The sequence below is a fragment of the Durio zibethinus genome, chromosome 1 (genome assembly GCF_047325235.1).
Source record: "Durio zibethinus cultivar Kanyao isolate XHJ-2024 chromosome 1, ASM4732523v1, whole genome shotgun sequence".
NCBI lineage: Eukaryota > Viridiplantae > Streptophyta > Magnoliopsida > Malvales > Malvaceae > Durio > Durio zibethinus.
Genome location: NC_143162.1, coordinates 37381922 through 37402679, shown reverse-complemented (window position 1 = coordinate 37402679; position 20758 = coordinate 37381922). Strand labels below are relative to the sequence as shown.

At 33.2% G+C, this 20758-nt stretch overlaps 2 protein-coding genes and 1 pseudogene across 3 annotated transcripts; 2 read left to right on the top strand and 1 right to left on the bottom strand.

Moving 5' to 3' along the window:
- Positions 1-378: 378 nt before the first annotated feature.
- Positions 379-5679, bottom strand: LOC111312791 (protein IQ-DOMAIN 32-like). 2 transcript variants are annotated; one of them, XM_022913399.2, is made up of 6 exons: positions 5518-5679; positions 4291-4776; positions 3990-4208; positions 3173-3250; positions 1421-3065; positions 379-923 (listed from the first exon to the last, which is right to left on the bottom strand). In XM_022913399.2, exons 1-6 carry the CDS (start codon positions 5599-5601, stop codon positions 904-906), a joined length of 2532 nt encoding a protein of 843 aa, XP_022769134.2. In that variant the 5' UTR covers positions 5602-5679; the 3' UTR covers positions 379-903. The 2 variants fall into 2 exon arrangements, with proteins under 2 accessions (XP_022769134.2, XP_022769136.2); XM_022913401.2 differs by having other exon boundaries at positions 3173-3247.
- A 6472-nt stretch (positions 5680-12151) lies between these two features.
- On the top strand, positions 12152-14132 carry LOC111310858 (cytochrome P450 83B1-like; annotated as a pseudogene).
- Positions 14133-17954: 3822 nt separating this feature from the next.
- Positions 17955-19802, top strand: LOC111311407 (cytochrome P450 83B1-like). The gene is made up of 2 exons (XM_022910782.2): positions 17955-18863; positions 18962-19802. The coding sequence occupies exons 1-2, from the start codon at positions 17973-17975 to the stop codon at positions 19571-19573; spliced, it is 1503 nt and encodes a 500-aa protein (XP_022766517.2). The 5' UTR covers positions 17955-17972; the 3' UTR covers positions 19574-19802.
- The last annotated feature ends 956 nt before the right edge of the window (positions 19803-20758 follow it).

The following is a 20758-nucleotide window of genomic DNA, read 5'->3' as shown; positions in this document are numbered from 1 at the left end:
TCAGCAAAATTCTTCCACGTGGCTTCTGATTTATTTTGATTGGGCTTTAAGGGCCGATGCCTAAGGTCCATTGTTTTCTTATTTTGGGCCTCTTGGTCCAAAACACTAAAATTTCACGAAATTCGAGGACCTCACTTCACATTTGGGTCCAAAAGAAGCATGGACAAAAGTGGAAAGATAATCTTCTGGAACAATCAATGCTGAGTTTCACGCGCTTTTGTGAGTTCAATGCTTGAACTAATGGAGATTTGCCTGATTTTATAACCAAAAGGTTGATTTTTCCATGCATAAATGATGATTACATGGTTTTCCGGTTACCAAAACATAAACTTTTGTTTGTAGCCGAGCAACAATGAGAAATTCTAGAAATAAAAAAAATTAATAGTGAAACGTATTTATAAAATTAATCAATGGAACTGAAACCGAAAAAATAAAAATTAGCCATGGTAGTTGTGGCCAATGAAACAACAGAGATTGGCCTGAGTTATTACACGAAAAGTGTGATCAAAGGTCTTTCTAAAGCTCCCACTTTTGCTGTCGTTGTTTCTCAAACCCCGAACAGACATCCTAAAACATGCAGTGGCAAACATGAATAATATCACACCAAAGACAGATGAACAAAAATACACGAGCGTATCTCCCAAGAAGAAAGTTCAGAAAAAAATATAATAATAACAATAATAATATTAATGGTTTTGGTACTAGTAATATACAAGAAAATTTTTACTCCATTCTATATATATCTCCTCCCTTGCCAAACTTCAGATGACAATGCATGAATCAACTGAAGCGATGAAATGTTGAGACATAAAACTATATAGCAAGACCAACAATCAGCTCCACTTCCAATCTGAGAGGTTGAATACCATGGTACCGTGGCGTATGGTTGTTCCGAGTAACCCTTCACCGTAGCCATCTTCTCTCTGAAACAAATAGGATTCAAGCAGTCAAGCACCATGGCATTAATGCAAAAACCTCTATTTCCTATCAACAAACAACCAGAACAGAAACCTAAAGGCACCCAATCCTTTCTAACCCACAAAAATTGCCGTAAGGCAGCATGTCATGACGGTATAAAGGTTGCTAAATAAGCAATATGAATAAGTTTCACTAACTACAAGGATTACTTGATGAAGACAAGTGTACCAACAAAGGGTAACAAGTAAAGACCTTCATGTCTTAAAAAGTTCAACAAAAAGCATTGCTAGCAAATAGAGGTCATCCGGTTTGCTTGAATATTTATAAAGATCAACTACTGAGAAGCTCAACTTCTAGTATAAAAAGTACAATATCCTTTATAAAAAAATTGATGAATGTCAGGAATGTAATGTGCTTTTAAGCTGGCAAAAATCGATACTGACCAGACATTAGCAAGGTTAACATTTAAGATTATAATAAAATAATAAGGTTTAGAACATACCACTAAGAGGATTGGTACCATTTCCTTTTGCACCCTGCTGTGGTTGAGTAATTGATCGCTGGATTCTTGGAGAACCCTGCCTCCCATTAGCACCAGGTAAGGAATGTCTCTTCTTGATATAAATGTCTCTGTCTTGCACATCTGGACTTGATCTTGGTGAGTTATTATTATTAACCTTAGCTCTTGCAGATTCCGTGGCTTGCATGAAATGGGGAAGAGAATTGCTACTGTTACTATCTCTTGGCTCCTCATCAATGTTCTCAGGTCTTGTTGAACCAAAGGAGTTGCGTCTCTTCCCATTTTTCTGATCTTTGGGCAATTGTTCCATACTACTTCTCGCACCACTATCATGAGCTGGAGTTGATGGAGAACCCTTAGCAGCAGACAAGGACTTGCGCTTTTGACCGCTCTTGTTTTTTTCCGTTTTAGCTTTCACCGATACCTGACTGGAAGGGGTTCCTTGGGATTCTGGAACAGTCATATGGCTCCTAGGAGAGGCTTCTGGGGATGACCTGTTTGCCTGATTGCCTGTCTCAGTGTAGCGTTCTCTCTGCAGATCAGATGGGCTTTTCGGCTGCTCCTGCTCTACTTGGGGGGAGTTTACAACAATTAAATTCGCTGATTCACCTTTAGCATCATCAAATTTCTCAGGCTGATCAGCAACAGATAAAGAAGAATCAGGCACTGGGGTTGCAATTCTGTCATTTTCTTTAACATCCAAATCCTTAGTACCATTAGGGCTGCAATTTTCTAGCTCGGAAACTTTGGCTCCATTTTCATATTCTAAGGTTCCAACTTCAGATATATCAGGTGAATCTAGTGTGGAAGTAACAGAAAGTTCAGTGCCACATTCAGAGCCACCATATTGAACCCTCCAATTATTGAGTGGATTTTCTATGATGCTTGGCTCCATTGACCGGCTTATCATATCTGACGCACATGACACATTATCCATGTTCGATTCAACTGCAACATTTTGGTGGGATGAATCTATTGATCCTCTTGAAATGGCTGTTGAACTCAACTCCTCAAATTTTGATTGTGCAGCAATAAATGCAGGATTACTTGCCTTTCTTGATCCAATTACAAATTTCTTTGCCTCGGCTTCCAGTTGGTCAGAAGTAAATCTTTTTGTAGAACGTTTGGGTTGTTCACTCTCTATTTCAGGCTTGTGAGAAAGACAACTGACCTCCGTTTGAGAATGAGCATCTGTTTGCATTGTTTGATCTTGAGAGTTTATCTCATGTGGGATCTGTTTCAGGTCAGATGTACTCACGTTGTCGATCCGGGTTTGCTCCAAATCATCTGTTACAGAAGAAGTTGGTTGGCATGCCTCAAACTTAAAGTTCGCCGCGTCATAGGTGATCAGATTCTCTTCACTCTCTGATGAAACCAATATCTCCCTTATATCAGACTTTGGTTCATTTGACTCAGAACTAGCTTCAGAAGGAGCTGTAGCATCAAGAGAGGAGTCACAATTGTCACTTTTCTCTCTTTCTGGTTGTTCACAAGGTAACTCTGCTGTTGATGCCTTTTCAGTTGTTGACACAAACATCCACCTCTCCAACCAGCTCCAAGCAGAATTTGGTTTTGATGGATCACACTTGATGAGTATAGGTTGGGTCTTGGGTTTTGAATCCATCAGCTGCAATCAAAGCAAATTCTGAGTATTTTTGGGTAGACATAGTTTGAGAGACAGCTTCCAGAAAATAGTTAAGATACATGATGCTAGAGAATGTCAACTTAACATACCTGACGTGCAAACCTATTGCTAAGCAACTTCTCTATGGAAGTGTAAGTTGTGTTTTGTTTTGTTGCTGAGCTTCCCTGCTTCAGGAATAAAAGAAAGAATAATGGGTAAAATTATCTAAGGATAGTAATTATTGAAAGTATCACATTGTGCAAAACTTTCTCCATTAGGACCACAATAGCCCTGCTAATCAAAAGGATTGGGTGATATTGTGCATTATATATTTCTATCATTCTATGTGATATTGCTGAAAATATCATGGGCTGTAGGACCATTAGCCCATAATTTCCGAATGTCTTGCAAAGCTGGTCAGAAAGTAAACAAAATCCTATATGATAATTGCATCTCTCTCTGAAACGGTAACTGAATGGTAAGATCATGCAAATTACAGACAGAACTCACTCTCAACAAGCCCTTGTTTAAAATTAGATTTTTGCCAGGTGGGTAGCAGTATTACCATAGGTCTTTTAAGGATTACTTTCAACCTTCATGCTTGCAAACAAAACATGCTCAAAGAATGTTCTCTTAATTATTAGCAGCCATCTAAGCAGCACTACCCTACACCCTTTTTGAACTAGAAAGAAGCTGTATAAAGTAAACGAATTAAGCCTAAATGCTAATGCCACCAAAGACACAGGACATGGATCAATAAAGAAAACATAGTGACAGATTCAAAGAATTCAAGGTAAGTTGTAATAATAAAGAAGGGTTTCTTGAAAGTGGAAGCTAGCATGCCACCTATTAATGAAATATGAACCAGGACATACAAGGAAAACAGTCTTGTGACTCCTAATTATTGATGTGAGCTGAAAAAATTACCAAACTTTGATTGTATTTATGGTGCTTGCCATCCAGCTTCTTTTGGGTATAAGACCCTTCTTGAGATGGACGAGCAAGACGTGCACGAACAAGAACTTGCATTTTGACAATGGCTTGAACGCATCTTAAGGTCCCCACAGCATGCCTTCGAACTAAGTGCCCACGTACAGCAGCCTGCAACTTTACTAAATTCTTTAGCTTTCCTAGCTCCTTCTGTGCCTGCAAATGAGACCATAAAATAAAAAGTAAGAAAAGTTACCAATTGGTACGTTATAAATTCACATTGAGAAAGAAATTGTACCAAGAAGCCTCTGATAGCAGTCTGGATGATAACAACAACGGATTCATCCAGGTTGATGTCATCTTCAGCCTCCATTGTAGTGGCAGCAACAGGTTCAGGCACTTTTGAGTCCTCTGGAGTTGACAAATGAGATTTTTCTTCAGTGTATTCTTTTGGTGTTGGCGGCTGAGATTTTTCTTCAGCGCATTCTATTGGCGTCAGCGACACAGATTTTTCTTCAGCATGCTCTTTTGGTGCCACCAACTTAGATTTTTCTTCAATGTACTCTTTCTGTGTCAGCAACTGAGATTTCTCTTCAGTGTATTGGATGGTAGAGGCTTTCTCAGGAGCAACGGAAACATCTGGCTGTTGAAAATTAAAACCAGCAGAATCTGGACTTTCCTTAAGCCCAGAAGTAGCTTCTTGTATCACAGTGTTGCTAAGCACCCGATGCCGTTCAGATCTCTTTCGGAAACTCCATCCTTTTTTATCACTTGATCTCTTGCTCTGAAGTGAAATTTAAACAGCATAACTCAGTTCAAAAGGCAGAGAAATAAAGAGAGATATAAAAAGAATAATTGCCCTATTTTAGATGAATTAAAATGCTCGACTTTAAATTCTAGCCCTGAACGTATTGCTTTATTCAGCTTGTAAATACCATATTCAATTGAAATTGGTTGCGGGCTATTGCCTATTGAGTTCCAACAAGGGCATATTAGTACAAAAGAACTGTCATCTGTCTAAGACATAAAAGATGGACCACTATATCTACCAAACAAATGAAAATACAAAACAGGAATAACCTCAAATATCCTCTGTAAACACAATTTTACACTATAAGTTTCCGAAATTGAAATTTGTCAGCCATTTCCAATTTCCAATGGCATCAGTAATAATTAAATCAATCAGATAAAGAAAGTAGATAAATCTATCATCATAACACCTTACGATCTTGCATATCTGAAAAATCCAGTTAATGGATAACAAAATTTAAACCTTGCTAGATTTGAAACCTGTAACTTAAAAACAACTGCATTTACAAATTGAAGATATAAATGTAAAGCCAAGATTTCTTAGATCTTGAAGTAGTGGAGTATGTCAAATTTCGAAACTCCGATTCTTCAAGCAAATCCACAAATCAAACAAGATAAACAAAAACAAAAAGCACAGAACTGGCTGTTTTAAACGGAAACTTTGAATAAAGTAACTAACACATCAAATGCAAGTAAAAACAGAAAAAGGACATGCCTCAGGAACATCAAAAGCGTCGTCTTTGTCAGCAGAATCGCTGCCGCAAGTAATGATTTTGAAACATGAAGTGGATCTTCCCATGTTTGTTTTTTTTTTTTTGCTTAATCTGTTTTTTCTGACTTTGCTTTTTTCTTTCTTCTCTCGCTCACTCTCAACTCCAGCGACTGTGAAAGACAAGACAGTCTAATATGTGATGTGTGGTTTGGTGTTGGAAATTGCAACAAAGAAAAAAGAAACACGGACCTCAAACACAATCCTTAAATCTAGTTACTTCTTTATGTTGGAATCCGCCCCTTATCATTAGTTCCGTTGCGTTGCATTTCTCTCTCACTGTCTGCTCTGTCCGTTGAGAGAAACCAATAAAAAAGCTGTCAGATCTCCACACTTTATTTTTGTTTAGTAAAATAATTTCTCCATTGTTTTTTTTTTTTTTTGTTGTTGTGAATAAATTATAAATATTAAAGAATAAATATCTTATCCAGGCGTTTGTCACGAGACTCTCGAGTAGTTACGGTTCATTTACGCAGTAAATTTCGTGCTAATCCCGTCGCTCCAATTACTTGACTTGACCAAAATAAAACACTTTTTCCACATGCCAGTTTTGTTAAAGTATAATGGTGAAATTTTTATTACATAATCCTTAAATCATAGAATTAGTTTGTTAATCTTATTGTTAATTTTGGTAGTGAAAATGATTAAGATTTGACGGAACTTATGTTTTTTTTTTTTTTTCTGATTTTGTGATTTGATTACTCATTTGACATTTTGGCATTGAAAGGTTGCTTTCCATGTTTCTTCTTAATACTTTATTTAAAGGGCTCGATTTTTATCATTTTATTTTAAAATTAAAATTTTAAAAAATTAGTCTCGTAATAACATGATTAAAAGTTCATCGCATCAACCATTTAAATAGAACTTAATTTTATCTCTCATCATAATTCGTTTGTTGATACAAGGCATCAACGTCCAAACTTCACCAATATAAATTTATAGAAAATAAAAATGTTAGTTTTCATGGTACTTTTAATTAATTTTGGTAATTTGATTACTTGTAAGGTACATAGAAGGTAAATATTAAATTAATTTTATATGAAATAATATAATTAGATCAGATGCTCTCCTTTCAATGAATTTCATTTTGCATTACAAATGATATAAAAATAAAACAATAAATAATAAAATATTAACTAAGTAAAATCTTAATTGTTATATTATTTTCAGCTGTCTACCGACAAATCAAACTAACATAATTTAAAAACTATGTAAATTACAATTTCATTGAAAATGTACACATCAATAAATGGCGGTGTTGGGATTTTTTCTCAACCTATAAACATCCGCATCACCACATTTAGAGCTCTTTGCTCAATTCATATATATATATATATATTCAATTCGTAATTGAACCATATCCAAAGAAGTTAGTATGAGATCAAGAGAATAGCCCCAATTATGGAGCCATGTGATCTAACATCCTAGCCTATACATCTTTACCCATAATTTCTTAATACATTTAATGTTTAACAGCGACTTTATGAATAAAAAAACTCGGACTTGGTCTCAGTGAAAAGGAAAATCGATACAATAAAATAAATATTTATTAAACTATTTTTCATTCAATTATTTCCATCAAAATTTACAAAAAAAAAAAAAGTTCACTTATTGTTTTAACCCACAAAGATAATGTGCCGAATCATCCCTATCCCCTAAAAAAAAAATAGAAAGGTTAAAAATGGGAAAAGAATCAAAGATAAGTAGATAAGGTGTTGGGTGGGTATGGTGGGAGTATTCGGTATTCATGTTTCAGACTAGGAATAAACTAAAAACGGTGTCTTCCAACAAGCAACGGAGGCTGTTGACTCCAACAAAAGAAAGCTCTTTCGTCTCCATTGCCAGGTGGCAGATAAGCCAGGACGACACGTATGAGCACACGCTGTCCTGCATCGTATTGAGGATCGCATATGCCATGTTTGGCTGCGGCAAGTGGGATGCCACAGCCATATGAAGAAGATATATCTGTCAAAGTGGGAGACCACCAAGAAATAATGCTCTTTTTTAGTTAGCTGCTGAATGGTTAATCAAGTCTTATAATTTTTCATCGTTGATGCTTAACTTCACCATATATAACTGCAAAAACAAAAAGAAACCTTAATTATAAAATTTCTCAACAATCAATCTTTGGTAAGGTATTCTTTTTTTTTTTAATCTTTTTCTAAACCAAGCTGTAAAAGTGCATAATTCTTATCTTATATGCTTTGCATTTGCCCCTTTTAGAATTTTTTCTTTTCTTTTTTCTTTTGTTTGCTTGTGGAATGTTTCTTTACACCCCATCATTATTTATGCCAAACAAAATCAAATCCCAAATCATTGGTTCACCCCCAACCACACCCCTATATTCAAAATTATCTTAAATTGTTTACTTAAATTATTTTGTATCACAACTTTATTTACAATAGATCCATCATTTAAAGACTATGGAAATGAATACATTAAGCTACTATATTAAGCTATTTACTAACCGTCATTGTTGCACCATTAAATTTTCAAAGACTTATTGTCAATGTTTGTTTAACATTGCATGGTCTCCAATCTTTCTCATAGGGTTCCATCAATGGAGACATTAATTACACCCACCTCTCTTAACAGCCATTTTTTTTTTAGTAGTAAAACAGCATTTTCTTCTCTTTGATCCAAGTTTTTGGTAATACGAGTGATCTGAGTTGGAGAAGGGCTGATTCAAAAGCAAAGAGTCTCAACCAAACAAGGCCAAATCGAAGCACACCTAGGTGGAGAATTATTTCAGCAATCAACTTGGGGCATTTTAGGTACAACGGCTCATTGACTGTCTACCATTTCCCGGGTCCGCTTTTGAGGTAACGTGGTGGAGCCTTTCTCACATGGGGAAGGAGAAGATAGGGTCACAATTATTTTCATTTTCATTCAATGAAAATGTTTATTATTTTCAACATTTTCCAATTATGTAACTATTGCAATCTATACAGGTATCAGGCAGGCAATTTGCAATGCAAAAATTATCAATCCCATTCACTCTTTTGCATCAATGAGGGACAATTCGAACCAAGAATCAAGTAAGGGTGTGGCCTCCATCCTCTTTGGATACCTTCAAAAGTACAACGTTTAGAGAGCTTAAAAAGGTGGAAAAGGCCCTAAACCATGGTTGGGTATATTCATTAATTGCCTAATAATCCTAGTTAAATTTCACAAAAAAGACTAGGTTAATTACTAATTAAGTACTGGTCAAGCACCTAACAATTATGGAGTGACAACTTTAAAAAGTACCAAGTCCAATAATGCGGTAAAAATAGACTAAACTTTTCTCAATTATGGTACTAAAATGAAAATGGGTTTTTGACAATCTTAATACCCTTAAAACATTTATATACTTTCGATCAGATCATTGCTGAAATATGATATTTCAGCTGCCTTTTATCTCTTCGTCTAGTGGTTAAGTGACTTTAAAAAAAAGACATGTGAACATGAGTTTTAATTCTGTCTTTTGTTTTTTAAACGGTTTTGCTATTTCATGAAAAAAAAAATGATAATTGAGCTTAATAATTTGGGCTGGCCCTAAGGACCAGGACAACTTAGGTCCACTGTGTGAGGAATTCCATGATGTGTCTCTCCTGACTGGAAACAACATTTGGTTGCATGGGGCCTCTTGTAGCTTGAACCTTATTCACAAAGGCCCTGTTGGGAGTAAAGTCAGAAGTGCAATTGAGAGCTACTGATGCTTCCTCACAGCTTTCATATGCTTGACTTTAGAGGCCAAATTGAGTGAGAAATGGTCCCTCCTTACTCCTAGCTTTTCTTCATGAAAGGATCTTAACCAGAATGTGCTCCACAAAGATCATTACTATACGACAACTTAAAAATGTTCATGCACTAACATCGCTTTGCATTGTTGGACATGTTTTAATAGTCTGCTTCTCGTTCGGACAGATTCATCTTTTTTGATATTTTGTTTCAGAAAATAATAAAAGGAATTAGCCAGAAAACTGTTTTTAATATATAAAGAGTAGAATTTATTGGGAGGTGGGACCTTAGAAATCAAAATCAAATAGAACAAAGAAAATATAATGGATATAGTAGAGCTTTATAATCATGACTGATTCCATTAGTTTTCTTTGGGCTTGGTCATGAACTTTGTATTAGACTTGGGCCTTTGTTGTTTCTCAGTAATAGCGTACGCATCCGTTGATCGAAGCTCGCCATTACCTATATGGTTGCTATAATATTTTAGTTTTGTCCTCAAAAAGCTTTAGGACACAGCAAACAGAAAATGAGAAAAGAGAGCAGACAGACCATTGCTAAGAATATGAACCAAGGAAGAAGATGAGGGCAATCCAAAGAACACCCAGATCTCCCTCTGGGCTCTAGCAATACAATCAGCTGCAATCAAAATGTCACTTGTAGGCGTTCGATAGACGATTTCATCCTTTTCACTCCATTATATAATAAAAAGGTAATGTTCAGTATGAGATTATTACTTTAAAAATTATAATAATTTGTTTATATATGGTGATTAGAGTATTATATTTGATAAACATTTAGTAATTTTATGTGACAATGATTTTAGATAATGGGAGTAATTAGATTATTGTTTTAAAAAATAATCTAATTCTTATCTAACAAAATGATAAACTTTTATCGTCGAGATAAAATGATATATGAAATTAATAATATTCAATATTATTTATTTAATATATGAATTAAAAACTTATTTTTTCTTAAAATTGTAATCGTTTTATATTATAATTGTTTATATTTTCAAATTAATATTAGTAATAAGATAAAAATAATTTGTGTATTTTATTTTTTTAATATTTTATGTATAATATAATATTTTTACTATGATTTTAATAAATTATTTTTATTTTTAATTCAAATATTTTTTACATAATTTATATTATAAAAATTGGTTTACCTAATGAATAAATATTTGCATTAATTTAAGAATTTAATCATACTTTATTATAAAATAAATAAATATTATTATATTTTATAAATTATTATTTTTAAATAACATTAAAATCATTAACTTGTGTAATTATTATAATATGTATCATTATTTTCTTTTTTTAAATAAAATAATATTTAATTTTTAATAATACTAAATATAGTAATGTTTAATTCTTATAAATTAATTATCGCTAACCAAACAAAATGATTCTAAATTAGGAGTAATAAGATTATCTTGATAATAAAATTACTTTAGTAATTACATTGTCATGATAAGCTTGAAAATGATAACAAATATTATTAAAGAGATTTGCTTAGTAAAATCTAGTATTATACAATTTCCCCTCTAAGATTAGATTAATTTTTGTGCATAGATCAATCATATTTTTTCAGAAATTTTTTCAATTGATAAAGTAAAATTTGAAGGCAATTTAAGAAAAAGGTATGTTTCACCTATTAAAAAAAAATTTATATTTGATGCATTATTAATGTATAAATTTTATATATTATTAGTAAATAAAATAATATCACTTTATTAATAAATAAATATTATCTTTAAAATATATATATATAATAAATTTTTTAAAAAATTTATTCATTAATAAAATAACATCATTCGTTCTATTAATATTATATAAAATTTATATACTAAAAATATATCAAATATAAATCTTTTAAAAAATAATTAAAGGAATGTCATAATTAAGACATCGAGTCTCCTTCTATCGTTCAAGTACGATGAAGGAAGTCGTAATAAATGATGTATATGTGACATCCTTAATTAGAAAGATAAATGATGTACAATTTTGGAGTCTGCATAAACTATTCTCTCTGTGTGAATCACATGAGCTCAACCTTATTGTCACGGACTTAAGGGGGAGTCCTGAATCCCACATCGAACATAATAGGAGGGTCTCTGGGGTATAAAAAGGTTCACATCATCTCCGCCTTGTGAGGCGCCTTTTGTAGGATAAAACCGTGAGGCCAGAGGGGCCAGAGCGGACAATACCTCACAAGAGTGTGAACCGTGGCAAAAAGGCTAATTCGGGAAGCCGGAAGGGTGAATGCCCGGGTCCCGGAGCCGTGCGGGTTCGGAGCTTGAGTCTCGACCCGTGACAAGTGGTATCAGAGCCAGCCCTAAACCGTTCGATCCACGCCGAACGCCTCGAGGAAGGTAGGCAGGGTGGCCGGCCTCCATGACGAGGGCGTCACGAGGTTGGGTGCGGGAGAATGTCACGGACCTAGGGGGTCAGAGCGGACAATACCTCACAAGGGTGTAAACCGTGGCAAGAAGGCTGATTCGGGAAGCCGGAAGGATGAATGCCCAGGTCCCGAAGCCGTGCGAGTTCGGAGCTTGAGTCTCGACCCGTGACACTTATCCTGATCCTTTGACTTATTTGTCCCCCGAAAGCATACTGATTATGAGGTTATTATGAGGCAGAGAGAAAGCAATTTTTTCATCGAAAAGAAAAAAAATCTGCTAACATTACGTAGATTCATTGGTGGCATTGAAGGCTATATATATGATGTCATCCACGAATTGATTATTAAAATTGAGTCTCAAACATTGGCTAATCAGTCTATAAAAGAGGATTCTTGATCCTCTCAATTTTCACAATAGATAAGAGTACAAGATCACGAATTCACAATCGTGGTAATGTTGCTGATCTTTCTCCTAGCCCTCTCCTTCTTCCTTTTCATTCTCCTAAAACATAGTAAAAATGGCAATATTCTTCTTCCCCCTAGCCCCCCAGGTCTTACCTTGATTGATCACTTACATATGCAGATGCTTCGTAACTCAGCCCCTCGTATTTTTCTTTGGAAACTCTCTCAAAAGTATGGCTCTCTCATGACCTTGTGTTTTGGATTTAGGTCAACCCCGTAGTTTCTTCAGCCAAAATGGTTAAAGAGGTTATGAAAACCCATGACCTTGATTTCTGCAGTAGGCCTACTTTACGTGGCCCTCAGATATTATCTTACAATGGCTCGGATTTGGTTTTTTCACCATATAATGCTTATTGGAGGGAGATCATTAAAATATGTGTTGTTCATCTCTCTAAGTCTAACAGGGTTCAACTCTATCGTCCCATCCGAGAAGATGATATTGCTCGCCTGATTAAAAAAATATTCAAATTATCTGTTGCTTCTAAACCTGTCAACTTGAATGATGCAATGATGTCTCTTAGTAGTACAATAATTTTTTGAGTTGGGTTGGGAACGGGGTATGAAGATGAAGGAACTGAAAGAAGCAGATTTCATGGGCTGCTTAAGGAAAGTCAAGCCAAGACCTGGTCGCGACCTTTGTATTTCTGACTTTTTTCCTTCCATGGGTTGGGCTGATAGATTATCTGGATTGCTCGGTCGTCTTAAAATGAACTTCAAAGAATTTGATATCTTTTATCAGGAACTCTTTGATGAACATCTTGATCCAAATAGGACAAAACATGAGCAAGAAGACATTGTTGATGTCTTACTACAAATCTGGAAGGATCGCGACTTTACAATTGATCTCACTATGGATCACATAAAAGCTGTGCTAATGGTCATCTTCACTAAAAAAATTTAATTTTTATCATTAATTTTCTTGCTTCACACCATAGAAATGATAATCTCATGTCTTCTTTTTCCCTTTTTATGCAGAATGCGTTTATTGCTGGAACAGAAACAAGCGCTAGCACCGTGATTTTGGTCATGACCTTCCTGATGAAAAATCCAAGGTGTATGAAGAAAATTCAAGAGGAGGTTAGAGATTTGGTTGGAAAAAAGGGTTTTGTAAACGAAGATGATGTTCAAGATTTAACTTAACTTAAAGCTGTGATAAAAGAAACATTCAGATTGCAACCAGTAGTTCCACTATTAGTGCCACGAGAAACAATGCGAAAGTGCAAAATAGGCGGGTACGAAATACCAGCCAAAACCTTGGTCTATGTGAATGCATGGGCAGTCGGAAGAGACCCTGAAGCTTGGGAAAACCCGGAAGACTTTTGTCCAGAGAGATTCATTGGCAGTTCTATTGACTACAAAGGACTAGACTTTGAAGTCATACCATTTGGTGCCGGTCGAAGGGGTTGTCCTGGAATACATAAGGGAGTTGCAACTGTGGAGCTTGTCCTTGCTAATCTTCTTTACAAATTTGATTGGGAAATACCAACTGGGATGCACAATGAAGACTTAGACTTTGATGTGATACCTGGTGTTGCTGTACACAAAAAAAATGATCTTTGCCTTGCGGCTAGGAAGATTAATGTTTAGTCAATGTAATGTTTGTTTTTTTTTTTTCATAGTGCTGGACATCAAACTTTTGATTTGACAGAAAGTGAGTGAACCCTTTGGATAAGTCTCGTAATCAAATCAATGTAATGTCGCATAACTCAATTTGCAGCTTGCTCAAGTTTGGACTGTTTCAATAACTTTCTATTTTATTATTGTGTATGTTATACACAGTAGGTCCATATGTATGTATGTATGAATAATGTATTCTTCATCATTTTTGTAAAGTAGTCATTTCAAGGGACATAATCTAATTAATGATCCCAGATCAATATTCTTGATTTAAATTATTTTATTTCAAATTGACTTTCTGAAGAAATCCAATAAATTCTAGTTGAGAAATCAATTCAGTTAATTCTCAAATTTTTAATTCAATAAATGGACATCAGTACATGTCACTAATTGGCTTGAAGCTCCATTCAAGCTTATAATTAATGTTTTTTAAAAAAAGGGACAGATATGATCTGCTAAAATTTACAGAAAACATATGTAAGCGTAAATCGAAGCAACAGGATAGAAGAAACCATGAAAATTAAAACAGAAAAAAATTGCATCCAGCAAGGAAGCTAAAAGAAGAAGAAGAAAAAAAAAAAAACCATGTCTCGTCAAAAACATACATCATTTTCAATACAAAAATTTTGATGGATTCGTGTAAGATAGGTGTTAATAAATACACTCACTGCAGTCTGCAGCCAATCCGTAGCCAGGCACAAAACAACAATTTTCTTTTTCTTTTATAAATAAAATTTGTATTTAAATAAAAAAAAAATTGAATGAAATACATTAATAGCTTATACAAATTTAGTTATGGTGGCTTATATCTCATTCTTCACAAAGATTTCTATTAGCATCACTCGCTGCATGCATTAAAAATAATATAAAATGGAGTTTTCGTAACAATGTCAATAAATTAAAATAATTCCTTCTTTGAAGAACTTGTTTTTATTTTTTTATATATAAATTAAACAAAGCCTATAAAAAAAATTAATTAGAATCCAATACTTTTATGTCTTCTTAAAAAAATCTTTAATCATTAAACAAAAAATTAAGGATGAAATCTTCTCTTTGTTGAGTGCTTATTAAAGTTCCCTTCCTAATAATTTATTGCAAAGCAAAAGCTTGATTAATAATTAAAGAGATACTCCACGCCACATTATCCTTGTATTTTTCTATATTTTATGTTTGATTTTTATTGGAGATATCTAATTAATCTTTTTTTGGATGCAATATATAGACCATATGTAAAAAGTTTTAAAGTTAAAAACAATTAGCTATCAATAGCAAATGAGGGTTCAATCTTTAATAATTTTAAATATATATAAAAAGCAATTATCTACTGTTATTAATTATTTATATTCTCATAAAAATGTGTTAGGGGATTGCAAAATTTTAACAAGTTTAATGTTTTTCCAAACTTTTCTTACTTGAAGTTGCAATGCCTTCTTACACTCTAGAGTCTAAATCTTATATAACGATATAATATTCTTTTTGAGTTTATATATATTTGATATATTATTAATGTATAAATTTTATATACTGTTATTAAATCGGATGATAACATTTTATTAATAAATAAATATTAACTTTTAAAATAAATGTATAAAAATTTATTCATTAATGAGATAATCTCGTCCGATTTATTAACACTATAAATTTATATATTAATAATGTATTGAATATAAACATATTTTTTTAATTTTTTATTATTATTATTACTGGAATGCAAACATGTTGGAAATATTCGTCATTAGCAAAAGGACTAAAAATTAATATATAGTAGTAAATGAAACATAATAACTAACTAATTTATAATTATTTAGTTTTGCAGTATATAAAGTAAATAATTACAAGTAATTCAATGTTTGGGCGGGGTTGGTCTAGAGTCTATCCATGATACATTAGAACGAGGCCTAATATTAGTGTTTTTTTTTTTTTAAAGGAAGCCTAATTAAGGTGTTTGATGCAGTATGATTTTACATAATATCAGAAAATTATAGTAATTCATTTTTATCTAAATAAAATTTAATAGCAAAAAAATTTTAAACCTTTTTATGAATTAAGCGACTAATTGTGTTCCACTAACAGAGTTGATTAGAATTTAAAAAAAAAAAAAACAAATTGGATAGAATTATTCAATAATGGTGTCCAAAAAAAAACTATTTCCTACTTTTTGTCACTATAATTTTATGCACTTTTTTTTTTCGTTTTCTTTTGGTGATAAATTGGGGATAAAACCTGAATTTTCTCAAAGTAAAATCTGGGCCTTGTAGAATAATATAAATCTCAATCTACAAATAGGGTATCGGCCTATTGGGACATGTAGTGGGCTAAAGTTAAAGCCTTTTTATTAATGGTTGATGGACTGGTCTGGTTCTGGTTTATGATAATGGGCTTTGACATTTGGATTGAGCACAGAACTTCAGCCCGACTTGCTTTCCTACTTGCACTGCATGCTTTTGAGACGAAGCTTCAAAATTGGCTTTCTCTATACCCGTACTGATGCTTAAAAATCAAAATCAAATGGAACAAAGAAATTGTTCAGACAGAAAATATAATGGATATATATAGTAGAGATTTAATCATGACTGATAAATTTTTCTCAGTCATAGCGGGCGTATCAGTTGAGGAATCCTGGACTTGGATTGGAAACATTAGTTCATCGAAGCGCGCAGCTGCCTAGCCATATATGGTTGCTATAATATTTTAGTTATGTCCCTTAAAAAGCTTTAGCACAGCAAACAGAATATGAAAACAAAAAAGATTAGACTGCAGACGGACCATCGTTAAGAATATGAACCATAGAATGAGATGGGGGCAACGTCACCGAATCCAAAGAACACGCAGCTCCCTCTGGATCAAGGTTCACTTCCTGAGCAAGCGAACAACGAAACCAAGTGGAATGAAGGATATATTTGGATCATTGCCCATATGGAGAAAAGCTTCTTTAATCGACAGACAAAAACGTGAACAATCCCAAATCAGGTGGTTGCTGCCAGCCTTCCACGTACGGAGCATCGTTTAATCTTTTGTAGCATAATTAATTTGGAGGCACATCGTCTATGGCACTTGAAAATTGCCAATTCTGGTCACTTACGGTGGCCATAATTAATATTTTAATTTTATCAGAGGCTAACTAACCAACAAGAAAATTGTTAATTAATTACGTATTATTTTAAAAATTAATCACTTTAATTAATTAATTAGTCATGATGATATATGATTTGAAACTGAATCTAAAAGACAGATATGATTATAGTCTTTTCAAAATTATTTTTCATAATATAGTAACTTCTATCTAATATCAGTATCCATCCTCTCTTTTTCAATAATTTCACTATTTGACTCCCTCTTTCTCTTATGTATGGTTTCATCTTGATATAATTATATAAGTAGTTATCGATGAAAGAATACGTTGTCTTATTGCTTTGGAAAAATGACGAAATTATTTTTTTAATACAGAAGATGTTATAATTTATATACAAAAATGATTGTAAATGATAAATTTTAAATTATAAATTTTTTAAATAATATTTTTTTAAAAAATATTTACATGCATACATGAGTTAAATTCTAGATTTTAAAAAAATCTATGATAAACCTTAACCTTTCCACCTTCCTTAGATGTGACGTATGTGCATTATTTAAAATAGAGATGCGTCTTCAACTTACAATGAATTCAATTTGACCATTGAGTCATTGTTAAATGTATTTGGAAGCTTCCATTCAAGAAAAAAAAAAGTATCTGGCAGTATAAAATACGACTATATACTAGCAATTATTAATAATAATCACTGGCAAATAACATGGATAATGTCCCGACGAAAAAAGAGCCATTAAGGCGAAAACCCTCCATAAACATATCCTTCTCACAACAATACCTCACAAAGAAAGATTTGCTTCGCGAGAAGTTACTCCTTTACAATTTTCTCTAAGGCTGGATTAATTTATGCGTACATCAATATCATTTCCTTCCCCTGGCCCTCAAAAGCATGAAAGAAAAGCAATTTTTTCATCAAAAAGAAAAAAATTCCAAACATTTATATATATATATTAGTTGCGGGCATTCAACGCTATGTGATGTCATCCACGAATCGATTATTAATATTTTTAAGTCTCAGATGACGGCTAATTAGCCTACATAAGAGGACTCTTGATCCTCTCAATTTTCACAATAGATAAGAGTACTAGATTGCGAATTAACAATGGTAGTAATTTTGCTGTTCTTTCTTCTGGCCCTCCCTTTCTTACTATTCATTCTCCTAAAACATAGTAAAAATGGCAATATTCTTCTTCCCCCTAGCCCCCCAGGTCTTCCCTTGATTGGTCACTTACACATGCAGATGCTTGATAACTCAGCCCCTCATATTTTTCTTTGGAAACTCTCTCAAAAGTATGGCTCTCTCATGACCTTGCGCTATGGATTTAGGTCAATCCTTGTAGTTTCTTCAGCCAAAATGGTTAAAGAGGTTATGAAGACCCATGACCTTGATTTCTGCAGTAGGCCTACTTTACGTTGCCCTCAGATATTATCTTACAATGGCTCGGATTTGGTTTTTTCACCATATAATGCTTATTGGAGGGAGATCAGGAAAATATGTGTTGTTCATCTCTTTAACTCTAACAGGGTTCAACTCTATCGTCCCATCCGAGAAGATGAGGTTGCTCGCCTGATTGAAAAAATATCCAAATTATCTTTTGATTCTAAACCTGTCAACTTGAGTGAGGCAATGATGTATCTTAGCAGTACAATAATTTGCAGAGTAGGGTTTGGAAAGAGGTATGAAGAAGAAGGAACTGAAAGAAGCAGATTTCATGGGCTGCTTAATGAAGGTCAAGCCCTGTTCGCGAGCTTCTGTATTTCTGACTTTTTTCCTTCCATGGGTTGGGTTGATAGATTATCTGGATTGCTCGGTCGTCTTGAAAAGAACTTCAAAGAATTTGATATCTTTTACCAAGAACTCATTGATGAACATCTTGATCCAAATAGGCCAAAACTCGAGCAAGAAGACATTGCTGATGTCTTACTACAAATCTGGAAGGATCGCGACTTTACAATTGATCTCACTATGGATCACATAAAAGCTGTGCTAATGGTCATCTTCACTAAAAAATTTAATTTTTATCATTAGTTTTCTTGCTTCATACCATAGAAATAGATAATCTCATGTCTTCTTTTTGCATTTTTGTGCAGAACGTGTTTATTGCTGGAACAGAAACAAGCGCTGGCACCGTGATTTGGGTCATGACCTTCCTGATGAAAAATCCGAGGTGTATGAAGAAAATTCAAGAGGAAGTTAGAAATTTGGTTGGAAAAAAGGGTTTTGTAAACGAAGATGATGCTCAAGATTTAACTTATCTTAAAGCTGTGATAAAAGAAACATTCCGATTGCATCCAATACTTCCATTATTAGTGCCACGAGAAACAATGCGAAAGTGTAACATAGGCGGGTACAAAATACCAGCCAAAACCTTAGTCTATGTGAATGCATGGGCAGTCGGAAGAGACCCTGAAGCTTGGGAAAACCCAGAAGAGTTTTGTCCAGAGAGATTCATTGGCAGTTCTATTGACTACAAAGGACTAGACTTTGAGCTCATACCATTTGGTGCCGGTCGAAGGGGTTGTCCTGGAATACATATGGGAGTTGCAACTGTGGAGCTTGTCCTTGCTAATCTTCTTTACAAATTTGATTGGGAAATGCCAACTGGGATGCACAATGACGACTTAGACTTTGATGTGATACCTGGTGTTGCTGTACACAAAAAAAATGACCTTTGCCTTGCGGCAAGGAGGTTTAGTGTTTAGTCGACGCAATGTATGTTTGTTTGTTTTTCTTTTTCCAAGTGCTGGACATCAAGCTTTTGATTCGACAGAAAATGAGTGAACCCTTTGGATAAGTTTCGCAATCAAATCAATGTAAGCAGCGGATCGAGAATTTCAAGTTGAAGGGGTCATATAAAAATAAAATTTGTAATTTAAAATTTGTAATTTTTTTATAATATAATATTATTTTATAAAAAATTTTGAAAATATATGTGAAATATAATATTTTATGTTGTAATCACAAACAACATGCATAAAAATTTAAATATTGAAATAAAAAAAAAGGAAACTCAAATATTTGTATTTAAAATAAAAATATGTAATTTGTTAAAATTTTCAAAACTTACGTGTAAAAAGTACATTAAAAAAAACTCTTAAATAAATTGTATTTTTAGTTTGATTTTCAATCGTAGTTCTCATGATATATAAATTATTTTTATTTGTAAACTTTATAAATTTTACTTAAAAATCTATATACCTTGTTGTTTATTTAGTATTAAAGTGTTTAAACTATTTAACTAAAAACACTACAATAAATAAATTATTTTATAAATATTTTTTTCATATTTTATAAATATATTGAATTGTACTAAATTTTTTGTTTTAGTAAGGACAGTTTAAATTTTTATTAAACTTGTAAAATAAATAATACTCTTAAAATTTTTTTAAAAATTAATAAGTTAGAAATTTATAAATAAAAATTAAAATAATTATATTATCTCGAGGAGGCTATTATTTAATTTAGAATATATATTTAAAAAATTAATTGATAACATTATATAGCTAAAGAACTTTTAAAATTCTTGGGGCCATGCCCCTTCCCCTATGTGGCACCGCCACTGAATGTAATGTCGTATCGCTTAATTTGCAGCTTGCTCAACAACTTTTTTATTTTTTTATCGTAAATGTTCTACACAATAGGTCAATATGTATATATATATATATATATATATCTTTTATCATTTTTGTAAAGTTATCATTTCAAGGGAGATAATGTAATTAATGATCCCTGGTCAGTATTCTTGGTTTAAATTATTTTATTCCAATTTGACTTTCTGGATAAATTCAATATTACCTAGTTGTACAATCAAATCAAATCAATTAATTTTCGAATTTTAATTTAATAAAGGAGCATTAGTACATGTCACTAATTGGCTTGAAGCTCCA

Excerpts from the sequence above, each read along its gene's own strand:
- LOC111312791 (XM_022913399.2), bottom strand. The coding sequence starts at position 5,601 with ATGGGAAGATCCACTTCATGTTTCAAAATCATTACTTGCGGCAGCGAT. Across the intron at positions 4,777-5,517 it reads ACGCTTTTGATGTTCCTGAG|AGCAAGAGATCAAGTGATAA; the intron begins GCATGTCCTTTT and ends ATTTCACTTCAG. Across the intron at positions 3,066-3,172 it reads GCAATAGGTTTGCACGTCAG|CTGATGGATTCAAAACCCAA; the intron begins GTATGTTAAGTT and ends CTTTGATTGCAG.
- LOC111311407 (XM_022910782.2), top strand. The coding sequence starts at position 17,973 with ATGGTAGTAATTTTGCTGTTCTTTCTTCTGGCCCTCCCTTTCTTACTA. Across the intron at positions 18,864-18,961 it reads ACATAAAAGCTGTGCTAATG|AACGTGTTTATTGCTGGAAC; the intron begins GTCATCTTCACT and ends ATTTTTGTGCAG.